Source organism: Schistocerca gregaria, chromosome 1, assembly GCF_023897955.1.
Source record: "Schistocerca gregaria isolate iqSchGreg1 chromosome 1, iqSchGreg1.2, whole genome shotgun sequence".
NCBI lineage: Eukaryota > Metazoa > Arthropoda > Insecta > Orthoptera > Acrididae > Schistocerca > Schistocerca gregaria.
The window spans coordinates 215,144,206-215,161,780 of record NC_064920.1 but is presented as its reverse complement, the minus strand read 5'-3'; the positions used below and the strand labels follow the sequence as shown (position 1 = coordinate 215,161,780).

Genomic DNA, 17,575 nt, shown 5'->3' with positions numbered 1-17,575 from the left:
ATATGCAAAGGAATAACAAATCATGTGTCAGTCAGAAGTGGTAAAGACATTAAAAAAAAAAAAATCAGAGACACTAAAAAGATATTGCTCACTTGCACACAGGCACTACAAGGTAATCAGCACAATGAACCATACTATGTAACATAACTACTCATTAATTCTCTGAAGAGAAATTAGATTATGATGCCTCAGCAAACATGGCAACTTTCTTGTGCATCCATATCAGTCAGTACTTCCTACTAAGGCTGAAAATGATGCCCTGTCTTTTAAATCATTATTTCATTTTTCATTACTGATTAATAGTAATAATAATAATTAATCAAACATATTGAGGAGAAGGATTTCAAATGATATGCAGGTACTGCATTAATTTAATAACTGAATTAGGTAACTTGGTCCTGTACACAATAATTATTTCTTAAAGAAAGACCTGCCATAACTATAAGAGAGTGTATACATGGAAAAAAAAGGGTCCCGGATTTTTCCCAGATCTCTTGGTTAAAAACATACCTTTCCCATGATAAGCAACAGTGTACTTTCCTTCAGAGCTGTAAAAACATCAATCCTTTTAATGGTAAAAAGAAGTTTTGGAAAGATCTTTGATGTGCAGCAATATGTATGCTGCAAATTTTCATATTACAATGCACTGCACATTTTTGTATTATGAAAGTATTAATTCGAATCACACCAAACACAGCAAATTACTTTCCAAAGCACTGAAACAGACTGCAATGCACTATTGTAAGCCAATCATAGCTCATGTCATGTGAACTCGTCAGCCAATCATACCAGATATTCAAAGCATAGGACACGTGATGTAGTCAGCCAATGGCAACACCACTGTTAAGTAGCGTGAATGCACAAATAGGAAAAGTTAATGGGTTAGGTCATTAGAGACGGATCGCAAGCTCGGGTTAGGGAAGGATGGAGAAGGAAATCGGCCGTGCCCTTTCAAAGGAAACGATTTAGGGAAATCACGGAAAACCTAAATCAGGAGGGCTGGAGACGGGATTGAACCATCGTCCTCCTGAATGCGAGTCCAGTGTGCTAACCACTACGCCACCTCGCTCGGTGAAAAGTTAATGGTTTAAATTAATGTATGTAGTGTAGCTACAAGAAAAGCTAAGCTTAGACATATAATGCTGGTCTTGAACATTAATAAGCTATAAGAAAAGTTAAGCTTACACATATAACATTGGTCCTTTTAGCGTTTGTTACACTTTGAGATACATTACATAAATGTGCCAGTAAAATTTTAAAAAACGACAATGTCTGGTTTTCTGGGCTAGAAATTAATCTAAGTGGCTGGTCCTGAAAGTTTTTTAAGCTTTAAATGCGAGTCAAATGCTCTGTGATTTAAGAAATTCAGTGCACATTTTCATACGTAACATAGTCCATCTTGTGTAAAGGAAAATTTCCTTTGCAAATAATGCTTTTTGAAGAACCATTCGTAATATTTTCCTGTGACTTCTTAGACATGGGTTCATTTCAGCAGCTGCTAGTGAACACCAGAAAAAAGACTTTACTGCACGTGGGCAGCTACGATGATGAAGGAAGCCCGTATGTTCATACACACATGGCATTAAGAGATCTTACATGACACCATAAAAGAAATAGGACATTCGAGGATACTCCAAGAGCATAGGAACTTCATAAACCATACTAAAATGCATAATTAGGCTTAAAGCACATATTCATATGTCCAGATTCATAATGAAGTAGGCCCCAACCTGATATTAAGCTTTTTCAGTGTGTTTTTCGGGATGCAAATTTTCTTGGAGTACTGGTATTGTATTGTCTCGTGTTTGATTATTTGGCATAATGCCATACGTGCCAGAAGATGAAAATGTGCACTTGAATTTCAGTGAGCAGTTTAAACTAGCCAATAGTATGGAATGAAGCACTTCGTTTCTTATAAATTGACTGCATCTGCGGAAAAGATTAATAAAAGCCACATTTATATAGCAAACTGACAAAAATAACTTCACTGTTGTGCAACGGGATTAATGCTTGACTGCCAAAAATGTGGAAATAAAATAAAATCAGAAAACTGAAACTAATAACAGCCTTATGTAACTATGTGCATGTATTTTAATTCACTTTATAGCTCCCGGCCACAGAAATCCATTTTGTTTTCATTTGACGAGTGAACTATAAACAAAGAGGAAATAGGGCATCAGGAAACAGCAAAATCACTAAACGTAAACACTGGTCACTATCCCTCTCCCTACTAAAACCCAGATTGCCCTGTGCATGTGCAAATCTGGCAGCTTGGACATGCCAGAAAATTTTTTCTCTGTAGCATTGCTGCTTATTGGCACTGCTGCAGTCACATTTCAAGTAGCCTGAAGCAGGAGAAGGCACTGTTCGTACGCAACTCAACTGCACATGTGCATGAGCCTGCTGGCAACTGCTCAAAATGAACTTAATGTAGACAGTTGTGATGTCACACTCATACGAAGCAGTTAGCTGTCATGAAATACTCCATAGTCTTCATCCTAAAACCTTTGACACATTATGCTGTTTATCAGTTCTTACCAGTCAAAATTACAAAAATTTAATTAAGAACTAAAGCAATGAAAACTTCAGGAATTCTAGAAAATTCCCGGGTTTTTCACGGTTTTCTCCCGGATAAAAAAAATCCCCATGTTTTCCTTGGTTGTAGCAGAGCATGTACATCCCATAAAATGACTATGGCAAAATTTATTCAGCATATAATCTGAATGACAAATCTAATATCTCCGACTTACTTAGTACGAGGGTCATTCGATATTGTTAATACAGGAGAAGATCGATTTAGGTGCTTCACATTTGATGTTTCTTTTGCATATGTATGAAGTTTTGAACACTTCTGCCAGATAGGAGATCTGTAGTGAACCATAAAAGTAGCATCTACACACTACACTCATTACAAGCAACATGCAGTGATTGAATTCTTGGTTGTAGAAATGAAACTGTGGTGTATATAAATAAACATTTGTGTGCCATTTATGGTAATGACTTAGCTGATAGGTGTACTTTTTTGGTGACAGATGAAGAGTTAAAGCATCTGAAAGTACACAAACTGACCTCTAGAATCATCCATGTTCAGTATGACCTAACAGCCCCTGCTCTTGACATGGTGTATCATGCGGATGCCGTTATCATGCAGTCTGGTGCCTCAAAACTCAACTGGCTCCACAACTTTTGGTGTGCACTGGAAGTGTGTGTGTAATTAGAACTGTCAAAGGAGTGCTCAAGAAGGGTTCTTACAACAGGCCATGAGAATCGAAGACAAGCCATTTCATCCGAACTGCCCGAGTAGTTTAGGCAAATGGAGAGACCTTTCTGTCATGGATCATCACAGGTGGCTAAACCTTGGTGCAACACAGTGTATAAGAAACAAAAAGGCAATCATTGTGTTGGTACCACCTGCAGTCGCCAAAAAAGATGAAATATAAGTGGTTAACCAGTAATTCAGAGGCATATCTGCAGACCCCGAACACAGTAAATAACTGCTTCCAATGTGTTTAGTCTAACAAGAATCCAAAAGAAATCATGTTCCAAAACAACAATATATGCTAACACAGAAATCTCAAAATTCAGTTGGATATCACTGCCTTAACCATCCTATACCCCAGACTGGCACCATTGGACTTCCATCTATTTGAGCCACTTAAGGATTCTGCACGTGGGACACACTTTGAAGATGACGAGAGCATGAGTCATGCAGTGAAAACATGGCTAATGACTATGAGCACAGGACAAGGGCTTTTTCCAACAGGCAATTCATGCTTTTAAAGATAAGGCAATTCATGCTTTTAAAGATCACGCCACAGTATGTGATGGAGACTGCAGAAAAACAGTATATGTAAAAGAAATGTTGACTGATAGTGTCACCAACTTCTGATTCTTATGAAAAAATTGTGGATAATTATTTATTGATTGAGCCTCATACTAGTATGTGAAAAGTCATGACTTGACATTATGTGCTAATTGCTTAAGAAAACTGATTAGAAATAAATGCATAATTCCGACCCCCCCCACCCCCACCCCCCATCTCCCCTGCGCCTCAGTGCAATACACTATTAAAAATATTCATAGATCTACTTACAACTTGAGTGCACTTTGCCCTAAGTATTGCTCTGTCTTGGCTCTCTTCATACAGAAGAATTCTCAGGTTCTGAGATCCTTCCAGTTCAATAATAAATTCCTCATTCCAACGTGGTGCAGCTGAATTGCAAACAAGTTTTGTTTTGGCTTTACGAAAGTAGTGTCCATAAGAGTCCACTTCAACACATACAAATAAATCTGTAATAAATAAACACAAATAAGCGTAAAATAATAGTCCACTTCAACACATACAAATAAATCTGTAATAAATAAACACAAATAAGCATAAAATGTAGACATCTAAAGAGACCCCTAAAAGAGCATCTAAAATACTATTTAATGTTTTCTGCTCGGTGACACAAAAACCATGAAAAGATTAAAAATAACCACTCTCTACATAGTTATGGTAATGAGTGTCTGAGAATGAAATAATCCCACATGTGTACAACACACACACACACACACACACACACACACACACACACACAGAGAGAGAGAGAGAGAGAGAGAGAGAGAGAGAGAGAGAGAGAGAGAGAGAGAGCACTATATTGTAAAATCACTGCAGGTTGGCTGTGGTGCGGAGAACAGGGAGATTACAGAAAAAACAAAATGGATGCAAATTAATGAACAGATGCACCAAGTTACAGTATGGAGGAAGGAGATGGGGGGAGAGAGTAATTTCTAAGAAACTGCTATTGGAGGGGTGGAGATGCAGAAGATACAGGTTGTGAAGCAGCCATTGAAGTTGAATGGTATATAGGTGGTCAGCTTTACTCTTGGCCACACTTTGGTAGTGGCTATTTACTCACGTCAACAGCTGGATCATGGTCATTCCCATACAAAAGTTATGCAGAATTTGCAACAGAATTGATATACATCATAGCAGTACCTGATGGTGTATGGGACACCTGTAACAGAATTGAAATAGGATGTGCTGGATGGATGCATGGGACAGATCTCGCTCCTGGGCCAACACAGAGATATGACCATGTGGCAAGAACAACAGGTGTGGCATAAGGATAACTAAGGATATGATTTAGATTGGCTGGTTGGGGGAATACCAGTTTGAGAGAGATAGGAAAGATGTTCCTCATTTCAGAACATGATTAAAAGTTGGCAAAGTGCTAGCAGAAAAAACGTTTAAGTTGTTCCAGTAATACTGGGTAATAAGGGAGGTGCTCCTTTGCAACTGGTTTTCGGGTAGTTTGAGAATTAGAGGTGTGTATCGATATGGGACAGGAAATCCATTTGTGGACTAAGTTCAGAAGGTGTTCTGTGTGAGGTTACAGTGAGAAAGCCAGTACACTGGGGAAGGGACTGCTCATCATTAGATATGTGACAGGACCATGCAGAAGATACTTTTTAGTATTAGATTGATGGCATCTATAGGAGTGAAGGCACATGTAATAATTGGTTAGCTTTAAAAGTATGTAAGTTTTCATGGAGCCATCAGACAGATGGAATACAATGTCCAAAAAGGTGACACACTGGATAGAGGATAAAGTTTTCAAGTTTTATAAGTGACAATTTCTAAGACCTGGGTTCAGATCATAAAAGTACCATCAATGAACCTAAAGCAGACAAAGTACTTAGGATTGAAGTTGGTCGAGGAAGTTTCCTCTAGATGGCCCATAAACAGATTGGCATATGCGGCAGTCATGTAGCTGCTCATACCTGAGCTGCAAGTTTGTTTGTATATCTTTCCTCAAAGGAGAGGTAGTTCAGTAAGGGTATAGCTTGCTCACAAGTAAAACGAATGAGATGATGGGTGAGGAGTCATCACTATTCTGGGAGAGAGAGTGCTCAATGGTAGCAAGGTCTTGCTATTTATTTATTGGGCTTTAGTTCATTGCAGCTACACTGTTTGTAACAGAGACCAGACAGGTCAGAGAACATTCACAGCTCTGTTGAACAGTGAGAATTGCAACACCAGTACAATGCGATTGATTGGAAAAGTGCACCTGTGTATTCTGTACTAGTTAGTGTTGAGGAAGGACATAGCTGGAAAACTTAGCAACATTTTCAATCATGTTTGAGTGCATACTAACCTCTCAAAAGCTCAACTATGAGATGAGTTGTCATGCGGAGCAGTCTATCACTGTACAAACCAATGAGTTTGGTCACAGATTTGCCACACATGTAAATATATTCTCAATATATTCTCTCCTATACTAACTAAGAACTTAAGACATGAAAACTGGTACTACAACCAGTATTGTCATAAACATGGCAACAACTTATGGTAATTACTCACGTTGTTGTGTATCTTTATTTATTTTACACCCTTTACCACTTGTTTCTGTCACTGTGTTCCCATCCCTTACAGATCACTTTTCAAATAATTGAAGGAATAAGAGTATTTGCTAATCTCATAGTTGAGGCACTGAGAGACACATAAAAAAGACTAAAAATGCTGCTAGACTTTACACAAATTCCTCTTCAGAGCTAATAGACAGACATAATCTGGTCAACTATAATGCCTCAGCTGACTAAATTGTGCTGGAATTGCAGCTTGACTAGGCAGAGGGATTGTGTTGGGTGGAGTACGTGATGAGAGAAGGTAGGCATGGAGTGAGAGGGAGAGTTTTGCTAAAATGGCTGAAAGATGGGAGATGTGGAGTTTTTTCATACAGTTTTGGTTCATTGATAGGTAACATGTAATTAGCTCTAGGTTTAGTCTCTTACTGATGCAAGAAGCAGTTGCCCTCAAAAAGTTGTGGGTTTCTCTTTGTGAAAATGAGAATCCTTTGTAATAGTTCCACAGCATATTTTTATTCACTAGTACAGAAAGAAATTAGACACAGTTTGCAGTGTCCAATTTTTTGTCCGTACAGCTTATTTCACACTGGGCCGATTGTTTTGTGATGAAATGGGCAATTTCTGTTTTTGGAAAGTTTAATTTCAGTTTATAATTGTTGACTCATGTCTCCACTTTCCTACATCCCTGTTAAATACAAAAAATTAAGTCTTTATCAGTTTTACAACAGACTATTGGTGTTATCTGCATAGAGGATGGTGTTTGACTGAACGTGGCATAGCATATAATTGATATAATAAAAAAATTGTGTTGGCCATAATACTGGACATTGTGGAATGCCTAATTGAGGGTGTTTCCAGCCAGACAGGAATTTCTTGCAATTGTTGTCAACAAATACTCTTTTTTTACTGTTTGCCAAGTATGATAACATCTAACTAAGAGATTTTCCTTGAAAATCCTAGCATGTCAATGTTTGGGAAAGCATGTCTTGAGTCACAGAACCACACACTTTGGTAAGGCCACAATAGATGCTCGATATACACCAGGGTTGCCACATCCCTCAGTGAATGGTTCAAATGGCTCTGAGCACTATGGGACTTAACATCTTAGGGTCATCAGTCCCCTAGAACTTAGAACTACTTAAACCTAACTAACCTAAGGACAGCACAACCATCCATGCCCGAGGCAGGATTCGAACCTGCGACCGTAGCAGTCCCGCGTTTCCGGACTGCGGCGCCTAGAACCGCACGACCACCGCAGCTGGCATCCCTAAGTGATATTCCCTGATTTCCAGACAACTTTAAGCATTTTTCCCTGACAAATTTTGAGACTGATTGATTAACTGAGATGGTTAATGGGATAAAACAGCAAGATCATAAGTCCCACAATTCCAAAGTTATTCACAGAAGAAAGAGGGTCCACTAAAAATGGATGGATCCAGTCAGGGGAGATGAACTATAAAACAAGGAAGTTAAAACACACATAGTAAAAGGCATAAAAGGTTAGACAAAATCTAAAAACTGGAAAAAAAAGAGTGGTCTTTCGATGGGGAAGGTCATGGGGTGCCAGACCAAGAAAATATGAAGAGAGGCCCCAACCACAACCACCCTGCCACTGCTCCAGGAGTACAGCATAATAATATATCTGGAAATAACCACTTTTACGGAGGAAACTAAGGACCAGTTCAACCATCCATGAATTGTCTGCTAATATTAAAATTAAGGAAGATTTTACTTAGCACGAAGGGCCAAAAGAAGGGGACGTTCTACCAATATGCAGGATACCACCAGTTAGGCTCCAAAACCATATTGTGGGGGTGGTTAGTTACACAGGAGAAACTACGGGTGAGCCTGGTATGACCAATGCATAGACAGCATAAAGCAGTGGACTCCATCTGAGAGGAGTGGATTGAAGAGCGCCAAAGCACAGTAGTCTCCTTGATTGTGGCGAGTTCATTACTGAAAGCAGTAGCACATTGGATGTCATTCCACTTTAGGGAAAAGAGAAATTTGACATAGATCTCCATATCCACAGCTAGAGTCATGAAAAGGAAAGGAAGATGAGTATCAGCTTATCTAGCTAAACAGTCAGCCAGTTCATTCCCTGGGATATTCACATGACTTGGGAGTCAGAGAAAGACAACCGAGACCAAAGGATGAGGAGAAAAGCAGGCTTCTCAATGAGTTGGTATATATTAAAACACTGTGGAGGGAGGCATTGGTAACAAAATGGAGGGCCCTGGTAACGGCTAGCAGTCACACTAAATGATTCCAGCAATAAATGTTGTTCTAAGTCAGTACGAAACATGAAAGCGTATCCCACTTTATCTATCACCCTAAGGCTATCAGTGCAGAGGAAGGCAGCACCCTGGAACTCTGCAAGGATAGAATGTACAAGATGCTGGAAGATCATAGGGGCGACAGAAACCTTAGGATACAGGAATAGGTTGGTCCTAATTCGTGGTCTAGGCACCACTAAAGGTGGCATGTGAGAGGAAATAAATACAAGGGGCGCATTCCAGTGAATGGAGATAGAGATGCTGACAGGTGTAAGTGATACACATTCCAACTGGCAATCCCAGCTGGGGGCGGCGATCAGGATGGAGACATCCTTTGCTTGCAAAGAAGACAGAGTACACAGGACTGTCAGGGAATCTGTGAATGGTGAGTGCATAAGAAACCAGGAGCTGGCTTTGTCATATTTGTAGAGGAGGAATCCCTGCTTCTGTGAGGAGACTGTCATTGGGACTAGTGCGAAAGGCACCAATAGTTAAATGCACCCTACAAGGTGAACAGGATCACGTATTTTCAGAGTGTAAGGAACCGCTGAGCCATATACCTGACTTACATAATCTAGTCTGGACAAGACCAGAGCACTGTAAAGATGGAGAAGGGTAGCATGGTCTCCACCCCAAGATGTGTTGGTCAAGAGGTGGAGAGCATTACAATTCCGCACGCATGTAGTCTTCAGGAGGCAAATATGGGGCAACCACATCAGGACCAAGAAACAGGACTGTGATACAATATCTAGGAGCTGAGCACCTAAATAAAGTACTGGAACAGGGTGTACTATGAATTAACAGCAAAAATGCATAACCTGTGTTTTGGAGGGAGAAAATTGGAAGCCATGGGAGACAACTCACGCAGAGGTCCATTCGACGGCACCTTGGAGCCGGCACTCAGCAGTCACTACCGAGTGACACCTGCACCAGACACAAAAATCATTGACATACAATGCCGGGGTAACCTGGAGGACAACAGAGGTTACAACCCCACTGATGGCTATGTGAATGAGTGCGACAATTAATACAGAACGCTGTGGGATATCATTCTCCTGAATTCGAGGGGTCCTGAGTGAAGTGCCAACTGGAACCCGGAAGAGCAGGTGGGATAAAAACTCGCAAATAAAAATCAGAAGGGGGCCGCGAAAGACAGTCATGGAGGGTAACTAAAATGCGATGGCGCCAAGCTGTATCGTATACCTTTTGTAGGCTCAAAGAAGACTGTGACAAGGTACCGACAGTTAGTAAAATCCTGTCTGATTGCACTTTCCAATCTGCGTAAATGAGCAACTGGAGGTCATCCTTCCCAGATGCCACACTGATACGGGGACAAAAGGCCCTGAGATTTGAGCACCCAACATAATCAGAAGCTAATCATCCTCTCAAGCAGTTTACAAAGTATGTTTGTCATGGAAATTGGGTGGTAGATGTCAAGAGACATTGGGTTCTTCCCAGGCTTAGGACAGGGATAACTTACTATACTGTCTAACCACTGTGAGGTGAAGGCATTCGTGAGCCAAATGTGATTGAAGGCCCTGTGCATATATTGCCTATGTGTAATGTCCAAGTGTTGGGGCATCTGGTTGTGGATGGAATCTGGGCTGGAGCCATGTCATGTGAAGAGGTAAGAGTCTGCAAGAATTCTCATTCAATCAAGGGTTCATTATAGGGTCAGCCTGGTGAGGGTTGAAACAGAAAGGATTCTGTTCAACACTGTTTCTGCTGGAGAAAGGTGGCAGAATAGGAAGAGGGCGCCGGTGCTATCACAAAGTGTCACGAGGTGTTCTGCAGAGACCAATGGATCACTAGACGGAGCACCTTGGAGGATAAGCGCCTGGACAGATGACTGTAACTGGCAGCCCAGAAGGCTACAGAGCTTGGACCAGACCTTGGATGAAGAGCAATACATTCCCAGGGAGGAAATATAGCCCTCCCAGCATTCCTTTTTACCCCGCTTGGTAAGGTAATGAACCTTAGCATGGAGACACTTAAAAGCGAGGAGGTTGGTCTGTGTCATTTGTGTCATTGAAATAGCTGCAATGGCTGTCTGAGGTCCTGTACAGTAACTGCTACATCCATGGTCCACCACTGGTCATCAAACTGGTTGATGAACTGTGGACAGTGGGACAGCAGGGCCAGCAGCATGAAGAATAGTGGCAGAGATGCCCTGCGCGACTACATCAATAAAATTCGAGAGAGAGGTGTTGACGTGCACAGCAGACACACATAAAGGCCAATTGGCCCTGCGAAATGCCCAACATGGGGACCTTTCTCCCTGGCGGCAGCAGGGGAATGACAGAATCACCTGAAAGTGGTCACTGTCACAAAGATCATCACAGGGTGACCAACATAGGCAATCCACGAGAGCAGGGGAGGGGATTGTGAGTAAAGATGCCATGATCGGCACTGAAGTGGATAGGGGAACCGTCATTGAGTAGACGCAAATCAAAGTCTGTAGTAAGTTGATCAAGTAGAAGACCTCTACCCGACGTAGTGGCACCCCTCTCACAGGGTGGTGTGCACTGAAGTCCCCAAGGAGGAGATACGAGAGTGGGAGCTGCTGTACTAGGGTAGACAGTTCAACATAAAGAAGTGGTCTACCAAGAGGGAAGTAGACATTGCAAACGGTGAGTGCTGCAGTCGTTTGCACACTAACCGCTATCACTTCCAGGTTGGTATGAAGGGGGATTCAGTCACTAGTGACATTGGTGAGAACCAAAGTGCAGAACCCTCCAGATACTGTACCAGGGCCGGCGCAGTTGTGACAGAACGCCCAATAACACTAAACATTAGAGACTTGTCATCATGAAAGTGAGTTTCTTGAAGAGCAAGACAGAATGAAGAGTACGAGGAAACAGAGTGTTGTATTTCAGGGAGATGGCGATAATATCCGTTGCAATTCCACTGGATTATCGTGTGATGAGAGACCAGGTGAGACATAAAGAAGCCAAGGGGAGGTAACGTCACTTGGTCAGTGGTCGTCACCAACGAGGATGGGGTGACATCCATAAAAACTGGGTCTGTTTCGGAATGATATGGAGGGGGCGAATCCCTCCGCAAAGCTGGGGAAGCCTCGTCCTTTCGCTTGTGCTGCTTCTTCTGCTCCCTCAGAGGGAGGGAGTGGCGTTATCAGTAAGGGAATAGGTGGCAGTGATGTCAGGATTGGACAGAGAGTGAGTGGTTTTGGGGCCCTTGGAGCATCGGTCTCTCCTATGGCCTAAGGGTGCAAGTTTCCTATCCTGAAAATGTAGGAGAGGGGTGTTCTGAGATGGAGCCCCATTCCTAGCTTAAGCCAGAGAAGAGGAGATTTTCAATTGAGGAGGAGGAGGAGGAGGAGGAGGAGGAGCGGTTCTTGAAGGGAAAGGGACAGGAGCTGCCAAAGGTGAGGAAAGGGACAGGAGGCAGGATGGGGGTAACGGGGAGGGGTGAGGAGGGGAAGGCATAACTGAAGCAAAGAGAGAGGAGAAATACACAGGGTGAAGTCTGTCAAATTCCTTCCAGACCTCAAAGTAGCTGAGACAGTCAACTGTCTTTATTTTCTGAATTCTTTTTTCCTTCATGTATACTGGACACTTCGGTGAATGGAGAGAATGGTGAACAGAGCAGTTTACACAGTTAGGCGGTAGGATGCAAGGGCTCCCCACATGAAGAGGGTGGCTGCAGTCACCACAGATGGGAGTGGCATCGCTTCAAAAGGACATGTGATCGAACTTGAGGCAATGGAAATAATGCAGGGAGATGGAATATACAGTTTCATGTCACATCTGTACACCATTACCTTCCCCTTCTCGGGCAGTTTCTTCCCCTCAAATGCCATGACGGAAGTGCCAGTGTCTACACGATGGTCCTCACGTCCTTTCTGGACACACTGGACGAAATGAATGCCACATTGTTCCAAATTAGCCATAAGTTCATGATCAAACTCGAAGAGAAGGGCCCTATGGAAAATTACATCCTGCGTCATACTGAGTGACTTGTGAGGAGTGATAGCCATGAGGGTGTCTCGTGAACGGTCACAGGCACATAGGGAGCCTGGCTGGCAGAAGCTGTCTTTGTAAGGAGAGAGCCAGATATCATCTTGCTAAAGACTCAATTTCACTGAACTTGTCCTCAGTATGTTCCACAAAGAAAAGGAGTGATAGCAGAAGTTTCCCTATCGGTCCTGGTATAGACAAAGAACCATGTACAGGGTTTTGCCCCACACCAGCACATCTGACCTTCCTCCCAGGGTGTAACCAAAGAGGGTAAGGCTGGAAAGGCATAAACAGGAAGTGAGACAGAACTATGTTAAGAAAGAGACACGACTGCAGTAGAATGGCCAGAGATTTCAACACACTTAATGTGACAAATGTCTGCCTTAGAACCAACCACTCCGAACAGGGGGCTCACCTTGTGGGTACCAAGCAGCCACAGCAATAGCCGCCTGGCAGGATGGTCATTGCCAGGAGTTCCAATGTCCCAAAAATATGGGCAACCACTCATAGGCTTGCATCAGGTGCTCACAGCACAGGTATCAGCAGTGTGATCCCTGAGGTATCAGGGGGCTCAGTCAGACAGGTACCTAACAGCAGCCCCACCACACAGACTGGCTATCGAGCTGGTGACATAGCAAGGAGGCGAAAGGGAAGGGGGGAAAGGGAGGGGAGAGGAGGAGAAGGAGGAGGAGGAGAGGAACCAACACTAAAGACGCCACACACAAACAGGTCTGGCCAGCCGGCAGATCGGTCAGAATAGATCCGACACGCAGTGCCTTCACATTAGTGGGAAATGACGGGCTTCAGTTTGGCAGGCCCAATCTGTTAGAGATACCCACAGAAATGGCCTGCGGTTCTGGCCTGTCACGGAAGTCCACTAGTGTGGCCAATTATATTTACATGTCACAGACACCATGTTGATGAAATGCGACTGCGCGATCAGTCCAGGCAACAGATAAATTGTGTGAATACTCTGAAAATCAATGCTAGTGAGGACAGGTAGCAACTCACCATAAAGATGATCACTGCCTGTAGGCAGGCACATATAAAAGACAATCACTCTCTCACAAGTAAATTTTTGCCCACAATCTTCATCAGAAAATGAGAGCACACACACATTCCCATGATCATTCGGACACAACTCATGCACACATGACCACTGTCTCCGGCTGCTGCATCAACAGTCTCTGAGAATCAGATCCAAACAAACCACTCCTCATGCCTACCTGCCTTTTCCTGGTAACTGCTAGGCTAGCAGCAAGAGTGGTGGCAGCATGGACTGCAAGCTAATGGGAGTGGTAGAAAGGGAAGAAGCAGTAAGAATGAAGGAGTAGGGATGTGGCTCACATACTCAACTGCACACACCCAGCGATGATGCACGACATCTTAGTAAATAAATCATTTCATCTACTGAGGCACAAACTAGTTTTTTCCAGTGTTTTTTTTTCAAGCTTCCCTGATTTCCCCCAACACGTTTGAAATTCCCTGATTTCCAGAACTTGTGACAACCCTGCACACATTCTGTCATCGAGGCATCTGCTGATTTTTGTGACCAATTCATTCACTCCATGTGTTGTGCTGCAGCATTTCCTGAAAAGCGTAACTGGGTAAAATAATGCTGTGGAATGAACTGAAATTCTCTCTCTAAACACAATGAAACACTTTCAAACATTCTTGAGAAAATCAATACCCGATATAGGCCAGTAGTTTCTCATTTCATACTGTTTGCCCTTTTTATGATATGGCCAAACTTCAGCATATTTTAATCAATATGAGAATCATCCCTCATGAATAGACCAGTTGATACTGAGGGAATATTCACAGATTAGCTGAGAAACCTGGCATTGCCTGGGTGTTTATTTGTAGCAGTGCCCGAGACTTCTTATGCATTGAATTTATTTTTGACTTCTAAAACTTTTTTATATACAACGTTTGAATTAGTATGACTGGGGATGTGAACAAAGAGCTCATTTGCTCTGTTAACACAGGAGAGACTGTGAAGCAGCTGTGCAAACACACCAAGATCTTTGCTGGTTTCCTCTGAGAGCAAATGGTTCTGAGGAGCGGATAATGCAAGATGCTCTCGATCAGAATTATGTCACGTCCCAGCTTTCAGAAGAAGTTTCCAAAAAACAAGTTATATCTTGCTGTCCCTGAGCTGCAGGGAAGTCTTGCCTCATAATCTTCATTGGAGTCTTGATATCGCATAGTCCTCAGTCTTTTAGCCATTCTGGTGTATAGACTTGGCCATTTTCCAGCCATTTTTATTTGAAAACAAACTGAAATCGAAATGTAATGATAAGGCAGCCAAATCACAAAAATTCGTTATTCCTAGAACAGAATATGAATAAAACCTCTCAAAAGGAGAAAAGCAATGTAGCTTATTTTTTAATATACAGAGCTGTAAATCCATATATCCTAGCCACATAAATTCAGTGCTAGTTTGTATTCGTAAAGATAAGATACAGCACTTAATTCTGCCACTGACATTAACTTGGATTTAATTGCTTCCTCTTACATTTTTGTTCATGTTACTGCATTCATTATTTCTATTTCTCATTTTGCTAGAATTTCATTTTACTTATAAATCCCTGTTTTTGTTTACATCATCATCCAGGTTATTTTGTCCATAGTGGAATAAGAATTTATGTTTTAAATGTTTCTATGACGACTGCAACAGGAAAAGGTACAACTTGTAATGAAAAATAAATTCTTGGCACCACTGCATAGATTATTTCATCTTTTGCTTTTTAACTGGCAGATTGGCATTTTCAAATTTTTATAAAAGAAACTGCATGTAAACCAATTAACTGAATAACAATAGTGATCAAAGTAATTTTGATAAAAATTTAAAACTAAAAACATTTCAATGTACCTGATCAGATTTTAACCAACAACCTTTAGGATGTGAAGTCAGTACCTTAACCATTACACTATGCATACACTCTCTAAATTATTAATATTTTTAAAACTATAGAACTTTATGCAAAATTAAAAAAAAAAAATCCATTGATTACTTGCAAAAGAGAGCCCACTAGGATGAATGGCTGCAGGGTGTGATACCTTGGAGCTTAACCTACATCACCAAATGGATTGTTTCAAAAAGACAATACCACCATTGTGGAACTCTCTTTGTTAGTAATAAAAGCTTTAGCTATAGAAACATTTGTATTGGCTAACTCTAGAATAATTAATTTTGCTGAACTGCAAGTAAGACAAGGTTAGTGTATAATCATTTAGAATAAAGAATATTTATTAGAGACTATTTAAGGGGAGGAAAAAGGAAGAGAAAAAGAACAGCACAAGCAGCAGAATATTTCAAGAAGATGGATATTAACCAAACAGATATTATCCAAAATACCGCAAACGGCAGCAGAATGGAAGGAATGCCATCAGAACCAATGGAAATAAATGGGAACTGGAGATGAGAGCAGCTGAAATTCTCATGGTCTCTAGTTTTAATAACTCAACCAAAAACTTAAACAATGGAATTGTATGGGGAAAAATAAACAAAAAGAGAAAACCATCCTTTATGGAAGAATTATTCGTACTTGCTCCTAAAACGATCACTTGGGAACTAAATTCATTTGCACAAACATAAAAATACAATATACTAGGCCTATCCAGAAAGTAGATTTTGCTTTTTTTTGTGAACAGGAAAATATAATTTTTTACTCATCCAAAAGCAACACTTAAATACTACTTTTCAACACAGTCTCCATACAATTTTGGGACTTATTGTGGTATACAAGCTTTGATGTCCCATTTTCATAAAATTCTCCCATCTGAGACTTCAAAACAGTTGGTCATGCCCTCCCACAGCTCCACATGGTCATCAAAGTGCTGCGTTGCAAGCCAGGTATTCACCATAGGAAATGGATGGTGATCACTGTGTGCAAGAGCTGGACTGTATGGAGGATGAGGGAAGAATACAGAAATGCTAATGATACAGCCATATGCTGGTTTTTGCCATTTTCTGTCAAGATTTTTAGTACCCATCCAGCACCAAATTCGTGATAGCCTAGCTTCTGTGCAACAATTTGCTGCAATATTCGTGAAATTTGTAGAAAACTCAAAAAACACTGAATTGATGATTTTCTTGAATCGCCTCATCGACTTTTGCGACCAGTTCATCAGTCACAATGCTTGGTCATCCACTCTGTTCTTCATCGTTAACATCAATTTGGTCACTTTTAAACCTAATGCTGCATTGGCGCACTCCATCTTTAGTGTTTCCAGACACTTCACACAGCTGACAATAAACATCAACTGTTCTATGGTTTTTGCCAACAAAAATCTTATTACTGACCACACTTCACAACTTGTGGAATTTTCAATTGCGATACACATTTAAAACTTTTACGATGAAATAACAGGAAATGAGACAAATCTCATGATGGCATGGCTGAATGCCAACTGAATGAACAAATTGCACTAGTCCTGTCCATCGTTGCTACGGGTGAAAACCTAATCTACTTTCTGGATATCTCTCGTATGTCCTGAACTAAATGGTTTGCAAGCTACATTATTAATGTATTTAAAGTTTTTACAAAAATAACATCTCTTCAAAATATAGTACAATGCATAAGCCTTGAAATGCTAAAAACCTGTAAGTGGCTGCTCAACTCATTAAAATGTTAAAGTCTGGTCTCTACCTGCAGGATGATCCAGTCCCTGAAGCTCGTGTAGAGTGATGTAGAGATCTCCCACTAATAAACTCTCATCCCTGCCTGTCCGCAGTAAGTAGGATCCCATGTCAGTCTTCAAATAATTACGGCAGGCAGTGATCCATGCTTGCAATTCATACATGCTGACAGAAACATTTGGGCTTGGAAGTTGGCATGACTGTGGAAAACAACAAATTAAACAAAAAATTAATATTAACTGAGTAATATTGCACTACTGACATTAAGACATTCACCTTCGAGGATTATTCTCCACTAAGAAAATTATTTCTGGTGCACCTTCCTG

General features: G+C 41.3%; 1 protein-coding gene across 1 annotated transcript in view; it reads right to left on the bottom strand.

Annotated features, from left to right (window-relative positions):
• The window catches only part of LOC126337011 (active breakpoint cluster region-related protein), a 121,212-nt gene that overhangs the window by 32,699 nt on the left and 70,938 nt on the right, over positions 1-17,575 (bottom strand). The window contains exons 11-12 of the mRNA XM_050001264.1: positions 17,260-17,449; positions 4,094-4,290 (exon numbers count right to left, since the gene is read on the bottom strand). Of these exons, the coding sequence (XP_049857221.1) occupies positions 4,094-4,290; positions 17,260-17,449 (387 nt within the window). The remainder of the gene's footprint in view (positions 1-4,093; positions 4,291-17,259; positions 17,450-17,575) is intronic.